At 40.5% G+C, this 18,427-nt stretch overlaps 1 protein-coding gene across 2 annotated transcripts; it reads right to left on the bottom strand.

The window, feature by feature from the left end:
- Nucleotides 1-675: 675 nt before the first annotated feature.
- CWC15 (CWC15 spliceosome associated protein) lies at nucleotides 676-18,150 on the bottom strand. Of its 2 annotated transcripts, none has more exons than XM_075714914.1 (7): nucleotides 18,054-18,150; nucleotides 15,566-15,704; nucleotides 13,337-13,449; nucleotides 12,316-12,404; nucleotides 11,339-11,449; nucleotides 1,671-1,789; nucleotides 676-942 (listed from the first exon to the last, which is right to left on the bottom strand). In XM_075714914.1, the coding sequence occupies exons 2-7, from the start codon at nucleotides 15,694-15,696 to the stop codon at nucleotides 813-815; spliced, it is 693 nt and encodes a 230-aa protein (XP_075571029.1). In that variant the 5' UTR covers nucleotides 15,697-15,704; nucleotides 18,054-18,150; the 3' UTR covers nucleotides 676-812. The 2 variants fall into 2 exon arrangements, with proteins under 2 accessions (XP_075571029.1, XP_075571038.1); XM_075714923.1 differs by lacking the exon at nucleotides 18,054-18,150 and adding an exon at nucleotides 17,554-17,574.
- Nucleotides 18,151-18,427: the final 277 nt, after the last annotated feature.

Raw genomic sequence — 18,427 nt, 5'->3', positions numbered from 1 at the left:
AGGGACATTTAAGAAGTAAACAAAGTGTACTATGGTATCTTAAGGAGATCACTCATTTAATAAAAATGCTCGCACACACAGACTGAACCTCGCGGCCACGTGGTGGTGGCTGAGGGACTGAGCACTGCGATGGTTTATCAAGGAGGAAAAACCCCCACGGTTCTACAGGGCAATTCCCTCTCCCCCAAACATTACACGGTATCACCGCACAAGTGCTGAGCCAAGAGAGCCTTTCCAGAAAGCAGGGCAGCTAAGAACTTGGAGCTACCCCACCGAACCATAACTTGGTTGAAGAAGAGACTAAAGACTATTAACTCAGTTTCTAACTAGCTACTAAGAGGAAGTAAGTCCAGTTTCCTATAGGAAGTATAGCTCTTCTCAGTTTACACTGCTTATCATACTCAGCTATTCCCCATCTTTGATAATACATACTGACATTTATATAGGTCGTGTAAGTTACAAACCACCATCATTACAAATACAGGTTGTTTTGGAAAGCAATTGAAACAATTAGAAGTATTTATTGCAAACCAGCTTCTCTCTTCTACCATTTACAAGAAGGCCAGTAAAAGTAAACGCACGTGAACAGAAAAACACTAATGAAACACAAACTGATGTAATTAAAAATGAAAAGGAAAACATACTGAAGGAATAAAAACTCCAGACACATAGCAGTTATTAATTAAGCTGTTGATGATCTTGGAAAGCATTTGGGAATTCATGACCAAGTATTCGGCCTTGAATTCTGGAGGAGAGGGAGGGAACAACCATGACCTTCCAAGTCCTTCATCACCACCACATGTAAAACTGTACTACTTGATATATTTTTCCATGAACTTTTTGTGAAATTCTGATCGCAGAGTATCATTCACGAATCTTTTGTCCTTTTTTGTTTCGTCTAGCCCCTTGGCACAGTTCTTGAAGACAACATCATCATCCCATCTGAAAACAAAAGTTTTTAACTTCAGTAAGTTTGTATGAAAATTAGGTGCAATTTACAAAACTATATAAACGAAGTTTGGCCCTCCTATTTAAATGTACTAAGAACAGATAGTCATTAGGATTAGATTTTAGCCTTCAAGAAAAAAAAGATCTATTTTTCTAATCCAAGCCACCTCCTACATGCTCTTGAGTCAGAAGTGAGATGAGTATCAGCAGATTAAAGGTCATTTTGTCTTTACAGAAAATAATGACCATTTGAACAGAGCAGAAAAAAACTTTAATCTAATGGCCGTAATTTCGATAAACACAACAGTAGTTGAAATATCTGTAAACAAGAACTGTATTCAGAAAAAGGCTGTTATTTATTAATTCTAGTTACACTAAAAAAAACAAAGAAACAAAACCCCCAAGGTAGATTTTAAAGGGGAGCATAACATCAAATTTCTTGAGAAACTTTGGTCCTGTTACTTTTTGTATCATTATGAACAATATCAGACAAACACAATTCTCAATCTCTCTTTCCCTCTTTTTTTTTTTTTTTAAACACAAAGTAGCAGGATGATTTGTTCAGAGAAATGCACAAGACAATCACTACATGCATCAGTATCCCAATTCAATATTACACTGCTTGTGACAAGATCTGAGGAAGGAAATAAAAACCAATGGTAGTGATAACATTTTCAGACTCTGAGTAACGAGAGAGAACAAGGAAATGGATATCACAGTACCTCCTCTTCACTTTGAAGTTTGCTTGAGGCTGTGCTGGGCCCGTAAGGTTCAGCAGTGGGTTACCACTCAGAATGTTCTCCATCCGAATTCTTTCTTCTTCAGCCTTTTGCTCTTGTTCCTGAGAACCAGAAATGGATACATTACTTTTCTGGGCCATTTTCCTCATCCAGTTGGTAGAGATAAATATTATTTAGCTGCGAACACCCACAGAGATAGAGCTTTCATTCCTAGCTCAGACTTTTCTGAGTGTTTGACAGGCATATAAGTAGAATAAGGATAGAAGCAGAGAATTCTAAAGAGCTTAACATTGCTAATAAACTGTCAATCTAGCAACACTCATATCTGCTCTACTTACCTCTGATGTTCCACCAAATATTCAGTCAGATTCTAGCTTTACCATTTACATAGTTATTGTATTAAAAACTGTACACAGATTAAAACATTTTTTTTTATCTTCATGAGAAAAGAGAATACATCATACAATATTCATTAGGTGGAAGAAATCTTACAGCATGTTGAAACTTCTCTATCATTTTCATCAATCTGCTTAGGTTTTACAACTACAACTTCCCTAGGGACCAGTTAAAAAGAATACTGAGAAATTTAAGATGAAACTGAGCAAGGGATGTCATAAGACTATTTAAGAGTTCCAATATTAAGAAGAAAAATTTTCTTCTCCTTGTACTGTCAAAAGCATGTAACTCAAGCCTAAGTGAAGCACTGCACTAGAGGCAACACAAAGTAGATTTCACTGCTTACGCTTCCAAGCTGTATTAATGTATTTAGTGACTTAAATGTTCATAGACTTCAAAACGAATACGTAATATTCATTTGACATCAACATATTTTTCCACAACCTTTCAAATGTATTACAAGGACTGCTCTTTGATGAAAGTACCAGAAGAAAAAAAAAAAAAAAAAATCTTTAATTTGGATGACTAACTAGGTCTCCCACTCCCTGTATGCTGAAGTATGGTCTGAAGACATTCTACTTAAAAAATGCACTGAAGTCTCATTAGCACTGCAGGAGACTCAAACTATGGCTTTTAAAAAGGATATAAACTAAAGACAAAGAGATCACAAGGTTGGTTTTTTTTTTTCCCAACCACAGAAAATTCATGGCTGAGGGTTGCTGTGGGATCTCAAAAGAGGAAATGTTTTTCTTGATGATAGCGTTTACAAGGTTTAAGTGCTGAACTTGAACACTGATGATAGCCAGAGTTCTCTAGCTTCAAATATTTAATCAATACTAAGTGATGTATTACTAAAACCATCTACAATTTACAATGTTTTTGGATTGGACTGATCAGGTATGTGGAATATTCCTATAAACCATCCCAACCCTCTTAAGAACAATACCAACTTAACATATACATGAATGCCAGATGATACAGTATCACTAGTAAAGACTTTGCCTTTCAAAATCTACTCAAGTTTTAGCTATGAAAAAATACCTACCATTACACTGCTGCTCACAAATAAAATTTAGAACCAGCTGCAATTAATTGCCAGTGGGATGGGAAAAGCTCCCCAAAAGGGCACATTGCTTAAAAGCATGGCACAGCCCTGTCACGCCCCTATTAAAACATGTGCGTAGGCAAAACTTGCCCTTGCTACTGTATCCATGGAGCTTTAACACAAACTGCAGCAGTTAAAAGTTATTAACACAAATAAACTAAAGTTTCACATTTTCAAACATAGCTCTAAATCCAACATTTGCATTCCAACTTCAGTTATTATTACCACCCCAGCAAATGAGGAAACACAGAGAGCAAAAATATTTGATATAGAAGAGCAATTTCCCCCATATTAGAAATACAAATTCAAATTATACATTTCTTTCCTCTGTGGATTACAGACAAGAAATGTATGCAGCTGCTTCTGCACAGTATGCCAGCCTTTGATTTACCGTCTTCTTTCCCTGTAATGTGGAGGAGCCAACAGCAATGAAATCCAATTTACTTTAGTCTGTGTCGTGTTCCCACCAGAAGTCAAGCAGCTCTCAGACTACTGTACAGCACATGCATGCAAAGCACTAATTTGAAAACAAGCAAAATCTAAGATATGGGTACAGGCCAAAAAAAAAAAAAAAAAAAAAAAAAAAAATCAGTATTGATTTTCAGGTACCTCCTGAGAGGTGATCAGATTCTGTTTAAGCCCATTAGGTAAATTTACAACAGGATGCAAGCATGTGAAGTGTTCTCTGTGTTGTCCAAAATGAGGTGGGCTCTGCCTCATTAAATTTAATCTCTGACACTCCATTAAAAGTGAGACTTTGAAAAAACAAGAAGTCTGGGACAAATCTTAAAAGCAAGTAAGAATCCTACAAACCAAAAATTCATACTGGACTATACTCAAGAGGAGGTAGCACTAGTAAGAGAATTGTAAGAAATTAATACTCCCCTGCTGACAAATGCTTCTGTAGAGAGAACTTCTTCCAAGTTCTTCATACATGCAAACAGACACAGCAGTTTTCCATTTTAGAGCTGAACAACTGGGGAGCTCTTCTCAAGGTGGCCTGCAGAGCATGGCACAGTATCACCCTCAAATTTCTAAGACATGAACCTTGGCCATCATCTAAAGTTACTGCACCTGTGCATCATGCACCACTTTATCAGGGGCACACATAAATATCCTATACTGTCTTTTATGATGCATGACAATGCATCCACACACCACTGACAAATACAGAACCACAATGCACGCCACACACTGTTTTTTTGATGGTCAAAAGCCTGCTGGAATCAGTCAGCATCTTTTTGTGGGGGTGCACTACAGTTCTTCTCCTCTCTCTTCCTAACTTTTGTCTACTTCACATAACCCATGTAATATCCTTCAGCCTCAATTAGCCTGACATAGTTCGCTTTCTGATAATGAAAAAAGCATTACCGGACTTAAGTGACAAAATGCGTTGAGAGAAAAAAAAAAATTAGAATTGAAATAACACTTTTAAGAAGTGTTACACTACAACCAGCAGTGCAAGACTAAGAGCAGGATTTAGCTCCAGATTAAGACACCTACGTCTAGGTATCTGTTTGTAGGCATCTGAGCTCACATCTCAGCAGAGATCTAGAGACTACAATAAGGAGTCAAGATGGCTCTTCTGCTCACACTAAATCACACACACGGGAGACCAGCTACACTCCAGGCTCTAGTGACTGTATCTCCACTGCACCACCATGGAAGCTGGGATATGTAATTTGTACATTGACCCCAACAACTTGGCATTTCAAGCTCAACTGAATTCTGTCTAAAACTGTCAATTGCTAGCAAAAAACCACACTGTCCCAAGTCAACTACAATTCCGGAGGACTGACGGGTAGCAAAAATTGCACTACACTCAAAAGAAATGGTAGGGGCAATTGGGAATTTCAAATGATTGCATTTTATATTTGCACCTACTGAATTATAAAAAAAAATAATGAACACAATGCTAATGGAAGCTGTCAAACTTTCTTTTATAGTGACAACAGTTACAGAAAACTTCCATGAATCTGATTTTCAAAGCTTGATTTTCCCTACCGCCTGTCAGAGATGCTGCAGAGCCCCCAGGGCACTTGTGCAGCCATTTGCTGTTTCTCAGCTCTGTTCACAGACAGAACTCTGCTGCCTTTTAGACCGGCAGAGGCAGCACAACTAGAAGTAGTAACAAACTGCATAAGTTTATCTTTGTCATTAAAGACCAACAGATTAGAGTCTGAAAGCAAACAGGGAACAGATCTGTTGAGTAAGGCATCACCAGTTTTAGTCACTTTACAAAGAAGACCTGGTGCGCATGGTTATTTATTTATGGAATTCAGTCGCTCGAAGCTGTTCTAGGTTGGATGACATTTCAACATATTTGCTACAAGTTTTAGGAAGCAGGCTAATTCTGAGAACTAGTCTTGAAGATTTTTTGCATTATTTAGCTTCACTAAAACCTCCCAAAGAAGGTATTCAAGATTTAAAAAAAAAAAAAAAAAAAAGATAATTTGCTAAGTTTTGTATCTTAGAGACATGACATGGAGGAAATACTAGGTGTAACTCACAGTGGTGTAAAGTTGACATTTACACTTAAGCCAAGTTATACATTTTGGCCAGAGCTGCAGAGTCCCTCATCTCCAGCCAAATGAGGTTTTCATTATGTTTCAGACTTTTCCACATAAATCTTCCATTGCCCACTCCTCCACTGAAAGCTGGGACGCTCCAGGCGATGGAGCATGGGTTGTATCAAATCAAACAGACACAACCTTCATAGCTGTCTGAGCTTCACACCTCTGAGGCACGATCAAGCACAGCTGTTCACAAAATAAGTGGCTTGGGTTGCTCCAAAGCCTACATTGTTCTTTTGTGTGGTGGAACAAAAGCTTGTTAAGCTAAAACACTATGGATACAACAAACTCACAACAGAAGAAAAGCCTAAGGGGGAAAATAATATTTCTCTGTTCACTCCACCTTTTCTAAAATAATGCCTCTTTGCCTGCCTTTCCTTTCAGCGAGATGAGGTATACAACTCTTTTCCTAAGCCATTTTAGCAAAAAACCATGCTACAGATTATTCCATCACTACAGACAGCAGCATTGTGCTTTTCAATGGCAACGTGTTGCACCAACTGTCTGCAGAGAATCAGAAGTCGACCATGCTGTAACCACCGTGTTTGAAGCACAGGCAATAGAACAGGAATATTATGGTGTGGAGAATAAGACTGCACTGGCACAGGGAGTCCCATACCCCGAGGAAGCAGACAGAGATGCTGCTATGTGAATTGGATCTCAAAGCAAGCCTCCGCTGTACAACTGAACTCACCATGTAAAATCACAGTCGGGGGGGAAGTGGACAAAACTATATTAACCTTTACTTAACAATTATTCCTTATCTTGCTGTAAGAATAACAGTGCCTTGGCATATTTGTTTCTGACCACAAAGGAAAGAAAAACATTATTGTTACCATGGTTATTTTTTTTTTTTTTTTAGTATAGCTCGTACCCTTAGCACAGAGCAAGATTACTTTTACAGAAAGTGCTGAAATTCCTGAAATGACTCCATTGTATTAAAGTAAGTTATCCTGTTCTGTCTTTAAAGATGTTGAGTAGCTGAAAGAAAACCCAAAATACCCGCATTTCATTGAAGGCTGGGGGGGAGAGGGGAATCACATAACCATATTTAAATGCTAATTTTTGAATGACAAACTAAGACAGCAGTGCCTTTAGCAGCAGGGAACAAAACTTAATAATGCAGAGATCCACCCCAGTGATTTGATCCTATGCAAATTACTAACTCAACGCAATACAGCAATTCAAATAACTGATTGAAACTTCAAAGAATGAGAGCACAAAGTAATCACAACTGCAGTGCCTATACACAGATTTGTTGTCATTTTGCCCACAAGGGAGGGGACATTATCATTAGTTCTTGGCAAGGGTAAGTATAGCTAACATGTCTCAAACATTTAATGAAGAAAATACTCTGCCATCTGTTTTTGCCTCTTTCTTGAAATTCTTTCTTAATCACTGATTTGATACTCTAGTTTTAGTTAGAACCTTAACATTTAAGTGAAAAGCTTAGTATCTATCACGATTCATTTTCTAATGTTTTATTTGAGTCTGTGACATGGCTAAAACACAGGACAGAGCCAAGATCTATTTTGACCATTGGTAAAGTAATATATTCAGTTATAGAGAAACACCTGGTGAAATAAAACTTGAAGAAAACAAACCAAAAACTTTAAGTCTCTTCTCAGATAAGTATAAAATGACTGGATGTTAAAATAGCTTTGCTGGAACTGCACATGTACATTCAGCTGCTCACTAGTTTGAGGTTTGTTTTTAATTATTTCCATTTACCTTTTTAGGAAGTGCTTGAAAATTGAAAATCAAGAGCATTGTAATGCTGAGCTTGGAATACTGAAACAAGTTTCCATTAAACCTATCCAGGGATAGTTCACATAGACAGCAGACCTAGCATTTGTACAGTCTTAAGATAGGCCCAGAATTATTCCACAGAAATGGCTTTCAAAACTGAAATTTCCTGGTCAACTTAATGTCTGCTAGAAACAGCCCGAGAGATTAAAATCGTGGAGGGTGAGAGAAAAGTCAGGAGGACCCCTGTGCTCAATCAGTTTTTAAAAACACTTGTAGTATTTATGTAATGTTTCTAGAGAATTCAAGGGAATTTAAGCATTTTGAGAAGTTAACAAGCTTTGACAGCAATTGCTTATTTGGATGACAAACTATTTGCTTCACAGATTAAAGGGAAATCTGTGTGAAGGAAGTTAGAACCTCTTAATACTAGTATTTGTCAAAATTAGATTTCGAGGATTTCAATGAAAATTGGTATTACCACATAATGGAAGTTAACAGAGAGCATGATGATCTGAAAAAAACCCCAAATTTTCACCTTTTGTTTTTAAAATGCATCTCTGGTGAGACAGCAGTTAAAAGGAGCAGTCCTCCTTTCATGCCAACTTAAATACTGGACACCAAAGCAATGAGTGAAAACTGTTAACAAAAATAGAGTTTACTTCAAACAAAGTCTCAGAAATAACTGGACTGGTATTCTAATAAATGAAAATAACTAAAGTATCAGGAAAAAAAATGGCACAAGTTTGGGATCTATTACTGTATTTTACCCACTTCATCCTGTTAAGACATGTCCAAGAAGATGCAGACACACGTTAATCTGTCTGTATAACAACAAAGAGATTTGAGAACTATGTGCAGAAGAGTGAACAGGCATTCACTCTGCAGTTTCCCTTTGCCTTGCCCCTGGTTTACCCACCCTGTCTACTATAGACAGCTGCATTTCAGCAGACAAACTATCCCTGTAGGGGACTAATAGCGACTACACAATTAAGACTACATGAGATGTTATCTGGAAGTCAGCTGGATGACTAATATAAGGTTACTTACAAAATCAGGTTTAAATTATGGTTTGTAATACATAATAATATGAAATCCCATATGAAGGGAAAAGGGATTTCTAGAAAATGGCTATAAAATGCTTTGCCACTAATACCTTATTTCAAAGCCATGGAAAACAAGGCATAATCTAAACAGACTGCACCCCTAAGACCAATATACCTAAGTGATCTTTTCTCAGGAGACCCTTACTCCCAAAGACCCTTTCCAAGGCTGCGTCCCACCTTGGTTTTCATTTATTCTAATCAACGTAGTCTTAGTTTCCTACTCTCAAAAAACCCCAAGAAAATAGAATTCCAAGCACCTATAGAGCACCCACTATTTACTGAAGATGACAATTTTTAAGAGAGCCTATCAGCCACCAACCAGTGAAAGGATGAACAGAGTAGGTAGTGAGTGTGCAATAGTGTGCACTATTGCCAATAACTAACTAATACTAATTTTTAGGAAGAAACGAATGTATTAATTTCAGGTAAGTGTGCACGTATTCAGTATGCACGCAGCACTGGACATTATAAACCCTGCTTCTGGGGCAAGGAGAACATCCATAAAGGTAAAATATAATACCAGTTAAGAGAGAGCAAAATAAAACTAGTGCTACACTAAATACTTCATAGCTTTTAGCACCCTCTAGTGACAAAATAAGAATTTCATAGAGATGGTAACATTCCTGCTTTCTACACACAAATAGAGAAGCACCCACTCAGCTGTCTGTGCTGCAATTGACTATCACTATTTTCCTAATGAAGCTGGCTACACTGAAATGTGGCAAGTTATGCTGTTTAATCTAGATGTATAATTTCAACTATCAGGCAAAGTGAAAAATCCATGCAGACCTAAGCTTTCATTTTAAGCACTGTGCAAGAACAGCTGAAGTAGAAGTCTTGCCTACAGGTTGCTACCCTTAATTTGTAGTTTAGTACATTTCACACAGGAGTACATGCAATAATTGTTGCCAGTGTTTTAAAGTAATTTTCACTATGTTATTACTGCAGAACACAACTTCATTGCTGTGTGATGTGCTTCAAATGCATAAAGAGATAAAGAGGTGAAAAGACACTTTAAGGTAAAAGACCACTCACAGGCCACATGGAGAATCAAGTATCAACAGTTTTCTACAGCAAAATTTCTGCACTGAAGCAGCATGGTACAGCTTTTAGCCTTCCAAGGTACTTAACTTCAGAATTGCAGAGGTCACTGGTTTTACAGGCCTTGTTGATTCTAAACATAAATTTCTATACTGTTAGCCAAGAGTGGTCAAGCACTACATTGCTGCCTACAGCATTTGAAATGTTCTCTCCTGGCTGTTCCTACTGTCTGCTAGATGCTTTGCCCTGTTCACTGCCAGTTGACTCTACTAGAAAGCATTTGTGAAAAACAAATGTGTGTGTGTGTGTTAAGCTATGATAACGTTATTAGTAGTGCAGAGGCACCAAAACATTAAGTTGTCACAGCACCAAAGATCCCGATCAGCATTTAGCATGTTTGTTTAGCATGTTCTAAAAACATCTCAGACTACATTATACAAAGATGACAGAGTTGCTGTTTTCGGTTTGGGGTGGGGTTTTTTTGTTGGGGTTTTTTTGTTTGTTTGGTTTTTTTTTTTTACACTAATGTAGAATCTAGGTATAACAACATACAAAACTACTCAAACTGAAGTATGCAACATTTTTCAAAAGCACTAAAGTGATTTAAGCCCTACTCAAAAAAAGAAAGTCCTTACTAAAAGCAGAAGAGGGAATGCTGCACATGTCCCCCACTTCTGTTACACCACCTGAGGCAGATCATTTCAGTAGTGCAGATGAAGTACCTGGACTCTAAACTCTGTTGCAATGCAATGTTAGAGGCAGTACAGTTCATCCTAAATCCTGATCAGTTTGACAACACAGACTATTCCCAAAACCAGCCCCTAGAATTCCATTCATCAATCAGGGATTTTGCTAATGCACTCCATCCCAACAATCTCTCTTACACCAAGGAGGTGTGGGAGCCAACAGCATAGGATTTGATCCTGATCATGGGAAAACAATCTCTAACTACAGGGAATTCCCTCCCTTTTCAAGGGTAGAACATGGTGTTTCTATTGTAGAGAGAGAGAGATTATAGGGAGGTACGAAGGCTACATGAGAGTTGACTTTCCATGTTCTGAAAAGACTAACTGCCATGTTATTAATTCTTTTTTGTGGAGACATTTTTCAAATAAACTCACCTGTGTACATGTACAAGAAAATAGTTCTGGTCTTATAGTCACAACTGGTGCTCCTTGCCAAAGCAACACAGCACCAACGCTGTGAAAGAGCGACCACTGTATGAAACTTGCAAGCCATAAGCAAAAGCATCAAAAAGTACACATTTTTATTTCATAAATTAAAAAAATCATATTTCCTGTTTCATAAAAGCTAGTTAACAAATGAAATTGCACTGGATAGCATGTGGCTCACTAATTGCACTATATGGTTTGGTATGGTATTTGTCTTCATAGAAGGACTTGCGTATGAAAAGCAAGATCATCTTTACTCAATGCCTCTACAAAGTGTTGGGAAAGTGAATAAAATGTTTTAGTGATTAAAATGTTCAGTATGTCTACTAAAGAAAAAAAATTCTTGACAATTTATTACATAGAAGAACAAATCCATCAGACTACATGAGAAGAGTTGAAAGGCACTTACTTTGTTTACCAGGTCTCACTTGTCCTAAGTACTTAAGGCACACCAGTTTTAATAAACACCAGTTTGCAAAAAACAGATGCTCTTTAATGGGTGAGATTTTACCTTTCGAGCCTGTTCCTCAGCTCGTTCTTTCTTGATTTTTTCCAGTTCAGCCAGAAGAGCTGCAGTGTCATCATCATCACTGTCTTCCAAGTCCTCATCTTCATCATCTTCCTAATAGTAACAAATGGAAACAATAAGCAGTTCGTTCATTTCATTTAACAAAACCAGCTTTTAGTTCTGAAGAGTTTAGTTTATTGCAGAGACAAGTCTCGTATTAAAAAAAAAAAAAAAAAAAAAAGCCCCCAAAACAGTCCTGGTCTGCCCAGCTAAGGCTGCAATTTGCTGCTGACTGATTTCTGAAGTACTTGGGTGCTTGTAGCAGCAGCAAATACAGTACAAATGGTTTATTTGCTCTTGTACAGTAAAGTCAATACAAAAATATGTTCATGATTTTTGGAAGACGGAATTTTTTTTTTTTTATAATTCAAATGCTATATAGTTGACAGATTCTAGAGAACGACTGCCCTCAATCACTTTCTAATCATTGTAATGTAAGTCATTATAATAGTGGGCCCGAATACCCTGTCCAATATTGTTGGGACCAAATATAACAGGATTAAAAACAACTCAGCTTGTTGTCAAGCCTTAGACGTAACTTCTAGACCTCAGCATGAGGAGAGGAGCCAAAAGCAAGAATCCATTGCTCATGCAGACAGTGTATCTCAACAGTTCTACCTTAGGGGAATTCTAACTAACCCAGTAGCTGACCAAGTCTAAAACGTCACCCATTTCCCATACTTGAAGTGGTATTTTCAGTTCCCTAGTTTTTGTGTGCTTTCCAAGAATACCATTACAGCATGGACCAGAATCCTCTGAACCACTCTGGACTTCCACCACAGCAGAATAACTGTAAAAGGCAGTTATGTTGGAACCTGTCTTAAATCTTTAGCAGACCTTAAAGAAAAGTACATACTCTATTAACGGCAAATCCTGAAGGCAGGACAATGAAAGGAAAGAAGACAGAAAAAGATACGTACATCAGTAAGCGGATCATCTGCATCAAGATTTGCTGCAGGAATCTGGTCTAGCCGAGGCTTCTTAGACACAGAAGATGATGTTGTGTGTTCTACGGCATAAGATTTAAAAGAAAAAAAAAGAAGTGACTACGTCACTTCATTTAACAGCATCTAATGTCAGAAAGCAAAAATCTTCACAATTTGTCCTGCATTAGAGCTACAAGCTTATACTTACTTTTTCCTCACTTCTCAGTCTTAATGCCCATGCTAATTCCTCCCCTGTAGGTACCCTCAAAGGAAGCAATAATGTCCCCAAACTTACAATTTGGCCTCCAAAAGTTTTTTTGAAGTCATTCTTTCAAGAAGAAAGAACAGCAGAAGAAAAAGCTGTGGAGAAATATCCTTATTCTATTTATCCAGTTGGAGGGTTCCCACTGAGGACCATCCCAAAGCATTACTGTTGTCTAGTTTGGTCCAAACCACATCTGCTTTCACCTGTGAATCTGAAAGCCTCACAATACTGTCATACCTAAACCTAAAGTACCTAAATTCTGTCAAGCGTAATATTAAAAATGAGTATTTATCAAAAAACCTTTGATTTTCATTTTAATTATCACTTACACTACACCTGAACAGAATCGCATACTTTAAAAACGAATTTATTGTCACACTGGTGCTGTAACACTAGAACATGAGTCATTCCCTTTCTCCTTCCTGTTTCGCTCATCGAAGTACAAAAAAGCGCCCTTTATTTGCTGTACATACTTGTTGCCAATTCATTACAACCACACTGTATCAGCAGGCCTGCATGACAGCCTACGCTTTTCTACTGGCTGCCCTAGAATTTCTGCTAGCACGAAGCCAGTGTGAAAGCCAGCGGACATTCCCTTGCAGGTCAACAGCTCTGAACTAGCAGACCAATACCCTGAATTCTACTCTCATGACATGCTGTCTGCAACCTGCACACTTCTTACAACACCAAGTTTTGTGCAAGAGCAATGCCATGCAAAGGTATTAAGATTTTTTGTTTCTTTGTTTTTACCTCTGGTTGGTCTGTCTCTATTCTTTTCTCTTGCAGCAACCCGTTCTCTCTCCTCCAGCTCCCTTCTGAAATCACGGTTACGCACCTCTTCAGGAGCATCCTGAGTCGTCTGCCTAGAACAACATGAGGAGGGAAAAAAGCTCAAGTTGACAGTCTGCATCTGGGAGCAATTTTTTGAAGAAGGTCAATAAATCCTGGAGTGGACAGGCAAGCGTAAAGAATAAGAACTGGGCACCATGTAGACATAAGTTTCTTTATTCCCTCTTCATCAACCCCCTTCTCTGTACGCATTACACACACACAGACATGCAATGCCACACACACACACATACTCCTTCCAGTGGCTGTCAAATGAATTAAAACACGCTGCATAAATTCCTGCAAAAACAGGATGACCACATCTACCTCTTGTAGCTACATCTAAATCTTCTGTTCTCCAGCAGTCCAAGCCCAGTGTCCTAGCAGACATCGACCAGCATTATGGTCAACTTTCCTCACCGTTTTATCTTCCCAAGCTTCTGCTGCAAACACAGTTTCTAAGACTTACAGGTAAGACCAAGACTATAACGTACTTTTCATAAGCCTTTTCCCCTCCAAGAGACATATGAGAGACTCTCCCATGACCTTAAAAAAAAAAAAGTTGGGAGAACAGGCAAAACACTAGCTTTACTGAAATGTATTGCAAATACATGTTTTTCCCACTTTTACATAATACACACTGTCCAAAAGCAGCAGACTATTTATATCCAAGTCACACTAAGTTCCACCTACAGAGCACTGAATTTTGCGTGGAAATCTTGAAAAGAACTAATGAATAAAAACAAGCAGCAATTCCTTTCACCCTCCTGTGAACCCAGTGCTGGAAGTAAGAGTGCCTGGAAGAAACCCAGACTTGAGCCATTACAAATATATTGTATGCACAGCCTGTCTTTATGATAAAGTACTTAATTTGCTTTTGTAATTAAAAATCTGAACCTTGATCTATCTGCAAAATCCCCCCAAACCCTGTGTCATTTAAGCAAACATGAGTGGGACTGAAACACTGAACTTTTCCTGCAATGATGCAGTCCTCGCGATCTAACAAAGACAACTTTGTATTAGATATTTGGGAGAAAGAACAGAAGACTCTTGATGCCCCCTCCCTCTCTCTCTCAGACAGATTTGTTAAAACATACATTGTATATTTCTGTACATATTTGTCATGCACTTCTTTCAAAACAATAGACCGGTGTTCCAAACCCCACTTTTGTTTAAGGAAACAAACCGCCAGCAATGTTTCCCCATAACAACAAAATACATTTGTATTGTACACTTTTCGTGCTGTTAGTTTTGGTATTCTCCAAATCACTCCAACTCCCTTATCCATACGTATTCTTCAAAACCAAAAAGGCAGGAGGGAAGAGATGAAAGGGTAAAGCTTCTGCACAAAAAAGTAGAAATACAAAACCTTAACAGTAATTTCACTGACCAGAGTAACAATAGTTACGTGAAAAAAGACATTTTTAGGCTGACACATTTCATTTAAATTCTAGGTATCTGTATCACATTGACTCCACATTTCATGTAATCTTTCAACAGGATAACGAAGATTTATTATGTATTTCAAACAGAGGAAAACACTCATAAGATCCCATTATCTTTCACACTGATTAAAGCAATTTCCTCCCCCAGGACCTGCATGAACGAACCACTTGCAGTGTTTAACATCAGCTCTTCCAACATGTACTACTGCCTGAGTGCTATTCCATGATTTCCCTGCTTCCTCTTAATGTGCCTTTCCCAGTAGTCCTTTGCCAAACACATGATGTGATTTTCCTGCTTTTAAGATGTGCTCAACTTCACTCCTCTTATCCCATCTGGCTCTGCAAGTGACAGCACCCTCAGCAGCAAAGTCAGCTCCTGTTGTTCCCAATTATTTGCTTTCCACTCCACTGTCTGAAATGCTTTGTCTCCCAAGCTCACCTTCTTCTGATGATTCACTTCCATAAGCAGTAATAAATACCACTAAAAATTAGATGTCTCCAATTACTTGCAATGCATTCGATCTGCTAGGTCTGCTTTTGAGACTTACACTTTCAGCCCCGTCATTCAGCAGTGCTGCACAATCTCTGGTGCCTGCTCAGTGTCAAGCACATCAACATCTATTGTGAAAAATTTCAGAGTACTGCTCATAACAAAAAAAAAATTTCCAGACTGTTTTGCTCTAAGACCAAAAAAACCAATACTAACCTGTATTTGATTTTAGTATGAGAAGGAAGGTCTCTGCTGGAATATTGTTTGGATAGCTGACTTAAGTCTCCTTCACCTTTTCCTCTTCCTCCTCTCGCTGGTTCAAACGTTGGCCTCGCTGCTGTCGTCATTTTAACTGCTACAGCATCAAGGGATAAAACCAGTCATTACTACAACTTACAATGAAAAGACATTTACCAGAAGCTACGTTGTTCCTGAACTGTAGAAGCAATGACAAGTCCCATTTCAGAATACCAGCTATCACTCAGCTCATGACCCTCGAAAATTAAGGAGCAGAATTGACAGAATTAAATTGACAGAATTAAATTGACAGAATTAAATTGACAGAATTAAATTGACAGAATCTATTCAGATTTTCAAAAGACAGTCCTTTCCAACATGTTTGGAAGATGATACACAGACTCTAACAAGAAAGTGAACCAATGTTTATAAAGTAAATAGAGCTGCCCAAGAGCCAGTCTCCTACCCTTAAGGTAAGTGGTACAGTCTTGTAACTAAACTCTTCCCCTCCTGAAAAATGACAGCTAAAAATGACTGCCCTTGGGGAATGACACCTCCATTATTCCCCAAACCATATCTAAGTATCATCACCAGAAATGCCAGCTGACACAGACCATAGCATGCCTAGGATGGTGTTGATAACTAAATACTGATGAAGATCACACAACTTGAACGCTCCAGCCCCCGTCATGGCCCTGTTCAGTTCTCTAGTACAGGCACAGCACTGTCATTAATACTGCAGCACAGCCCTTTGGGACCAACCTGCGCAGAGCTCCAGCTGGCCAGCAAAACCTTCTGAAGGGCCAGGGTCAATGTTTCCCTGGTAGCACAAGGCAGACAGCTTTACCCTTATGTAAACAAAGTGCAACTAAAAAAGCTCGGACAAATGCAGAAGTTTGCACCGGCTCTCATTTAGAAACTGCAGGAACGCACATACCACCAGCACATCCTAAAAAATGAACCAGCTGATGCCCAAAATCGCTACTATCAATTATTCTGTGTCAAAGGAGTGAAGCAGACTCTGACCAGCCTCAGCCACACAGACACCCCAGCACGCACCACGTTCAGCACTGCCAGACAGGAGGTGGAGACCCTGCAATCCTAAACCACTGTGCCAAGAGTTTCAGATGGTTAACCAATGCCAAAAAACCCCGCATGATCAACCTGTGCCATCTTGAATCTATTATCTGAAACTATGCTCATTCCTGCTTCACCACGACATGCACATCCATTAACCACAAACTAAAGACTTATAAGACACACGAGAGAGACATCTGCAGAGATACATAAAGGCACCAGTCGTACTAGCCAGAAGGTTGGATGTTAAAGGATGACAAGAGAACATATTAAAGAATATTAAAAAGCAAAGAAAAAACCATGATACTGCTTCATATGCTTCTGTGATATACAGGTAAAAGTTACTTATGCTGTGCTTGCATTATTTGTTATTTTTTCACTTTTAATGAGATCACAAAACATATGACTTCAGTGTTAAAATTATGAAATAATTTGTTGCTCCAAGTAACATCCCATCAGGCAGAACACAGTTACTGCCACTGAACTACTACTCAGAAAACAAAATTAACAGACAGAAACACCTTTAAAAAGAAGTGAGACAGTAACTAGCCTTGGCTCATTGACCAAGGATTGTTGAGGCTTTTCAGTGATGCTATGCAAGTCAGCTGGAGCTCAGCAAGCCATTTTAGCTCTGTCTTGGCACAGACTCTGCCAGACCCCTGATCCAAAAAAGCGACCTGCTTTCAGAACTTATCTGCACTAATTATACGCAACAGGGGGATCTATGAATTCAGGTGAAGAACCAGATCCAATGTGGCTGCATAGTTTCATGAAGGATTAACAAATCCCCTGGAAACCATCCCTGTTTCTTTCTGAAGTCAGTTTGTAGCCAGCTTGGCCTAAAATGACCCAAACTCAACCTGAAAGCACTCAGGGACCGCCCCACGGACCTCTTCAGTTTCAGAAGCACAGCCCCGGGGAGGCCTCTTCAGCGCTACACAACGCCAGGAGCGGCCACGCAGGCGTTAGCAGCCAAGGGAAAGCGACCGGGCTGGGCCTGGAGCTGGAGCTGGAGCTGGCCCGCCTGGGCCACGCAGGGCTGCGCCACAGCCGGCCCCTCCCGACCGCCTGCACCGGGGAGCCGGGAGCCGAGCCCCGGCCGGGAGCCGAGCCCCAGCCGCGGCCCCAGCCCCAGCCCCAGCCCCAGCCCCCGCCGCGGGGCCGGAGCTCGGCCGTCAGCCCGCCGGCCGCCCCTCCGCCCTCCCGGCTCTCCTCAGAAACGCTCCCGCTGCCCCCCAGCTCCCCTCCGTGCCCCGGCGCCCGCCGGGACCCCTCCAGCACCCCCGGCCGCCGCTCCCCCCCTACGGAACGCCACCGCAGCCCTCCCAGGCACCCCCCCCGGCCCGGCCAGCCCCGCTCGCTCGCCCACCGCCTGCCCCGGCACTCGCACCTCGGCCTCCTCCCGCCCTGCGCAGCCAGGCCCTACGCCGCCACCATAGTTCCGCCAAGCGCCCACAAGGCACCGCGCGGGAACCACAGACACGACCCGGCGGAAGCGGCGGCCGCAGGCGGCCTCACCGGGGCGGGGGCTGGCGGGGCTGTCACCTGTCCGCCATGACGGCTACCGAGGCGGAAGCGGGCGCGGCGGCAGCGTTGCTGCCTGCGTAGCGATGGCGGCCGGCGCCTGCCCCTTCCCCTCCGCCTCGGACCGGGGGCGGGCGGGCCCAGCTCGGAGCGGGGAGCCCGGGGCGGCTGTCCTGCCCGCCGGGGCGGCCTGGAGGAGCGCCGTGCCCTGAGGCGCTGCCGGGCCGCGGCCCTGCCTGG

This window comes from Pelecanus crispus, chromosome 1 (genome assembly GCF_030463565.1).
Source record: "Pelecanus crispus isolate bPelCri1 chromosome 1, bPelCri1.pri, whole genome shotgun sequence".
Lineage (NCBI taxonomy): Eukaryota > Metazoa > Chordata > Aves > Pelecaniformes > Pelecanidae > Pelecanus > Pelecanus crispus.
Note: the sequence above shows the minus strand (reverse complement) of the source record. Positions and strands in the feature narration are given on the sequence as shown.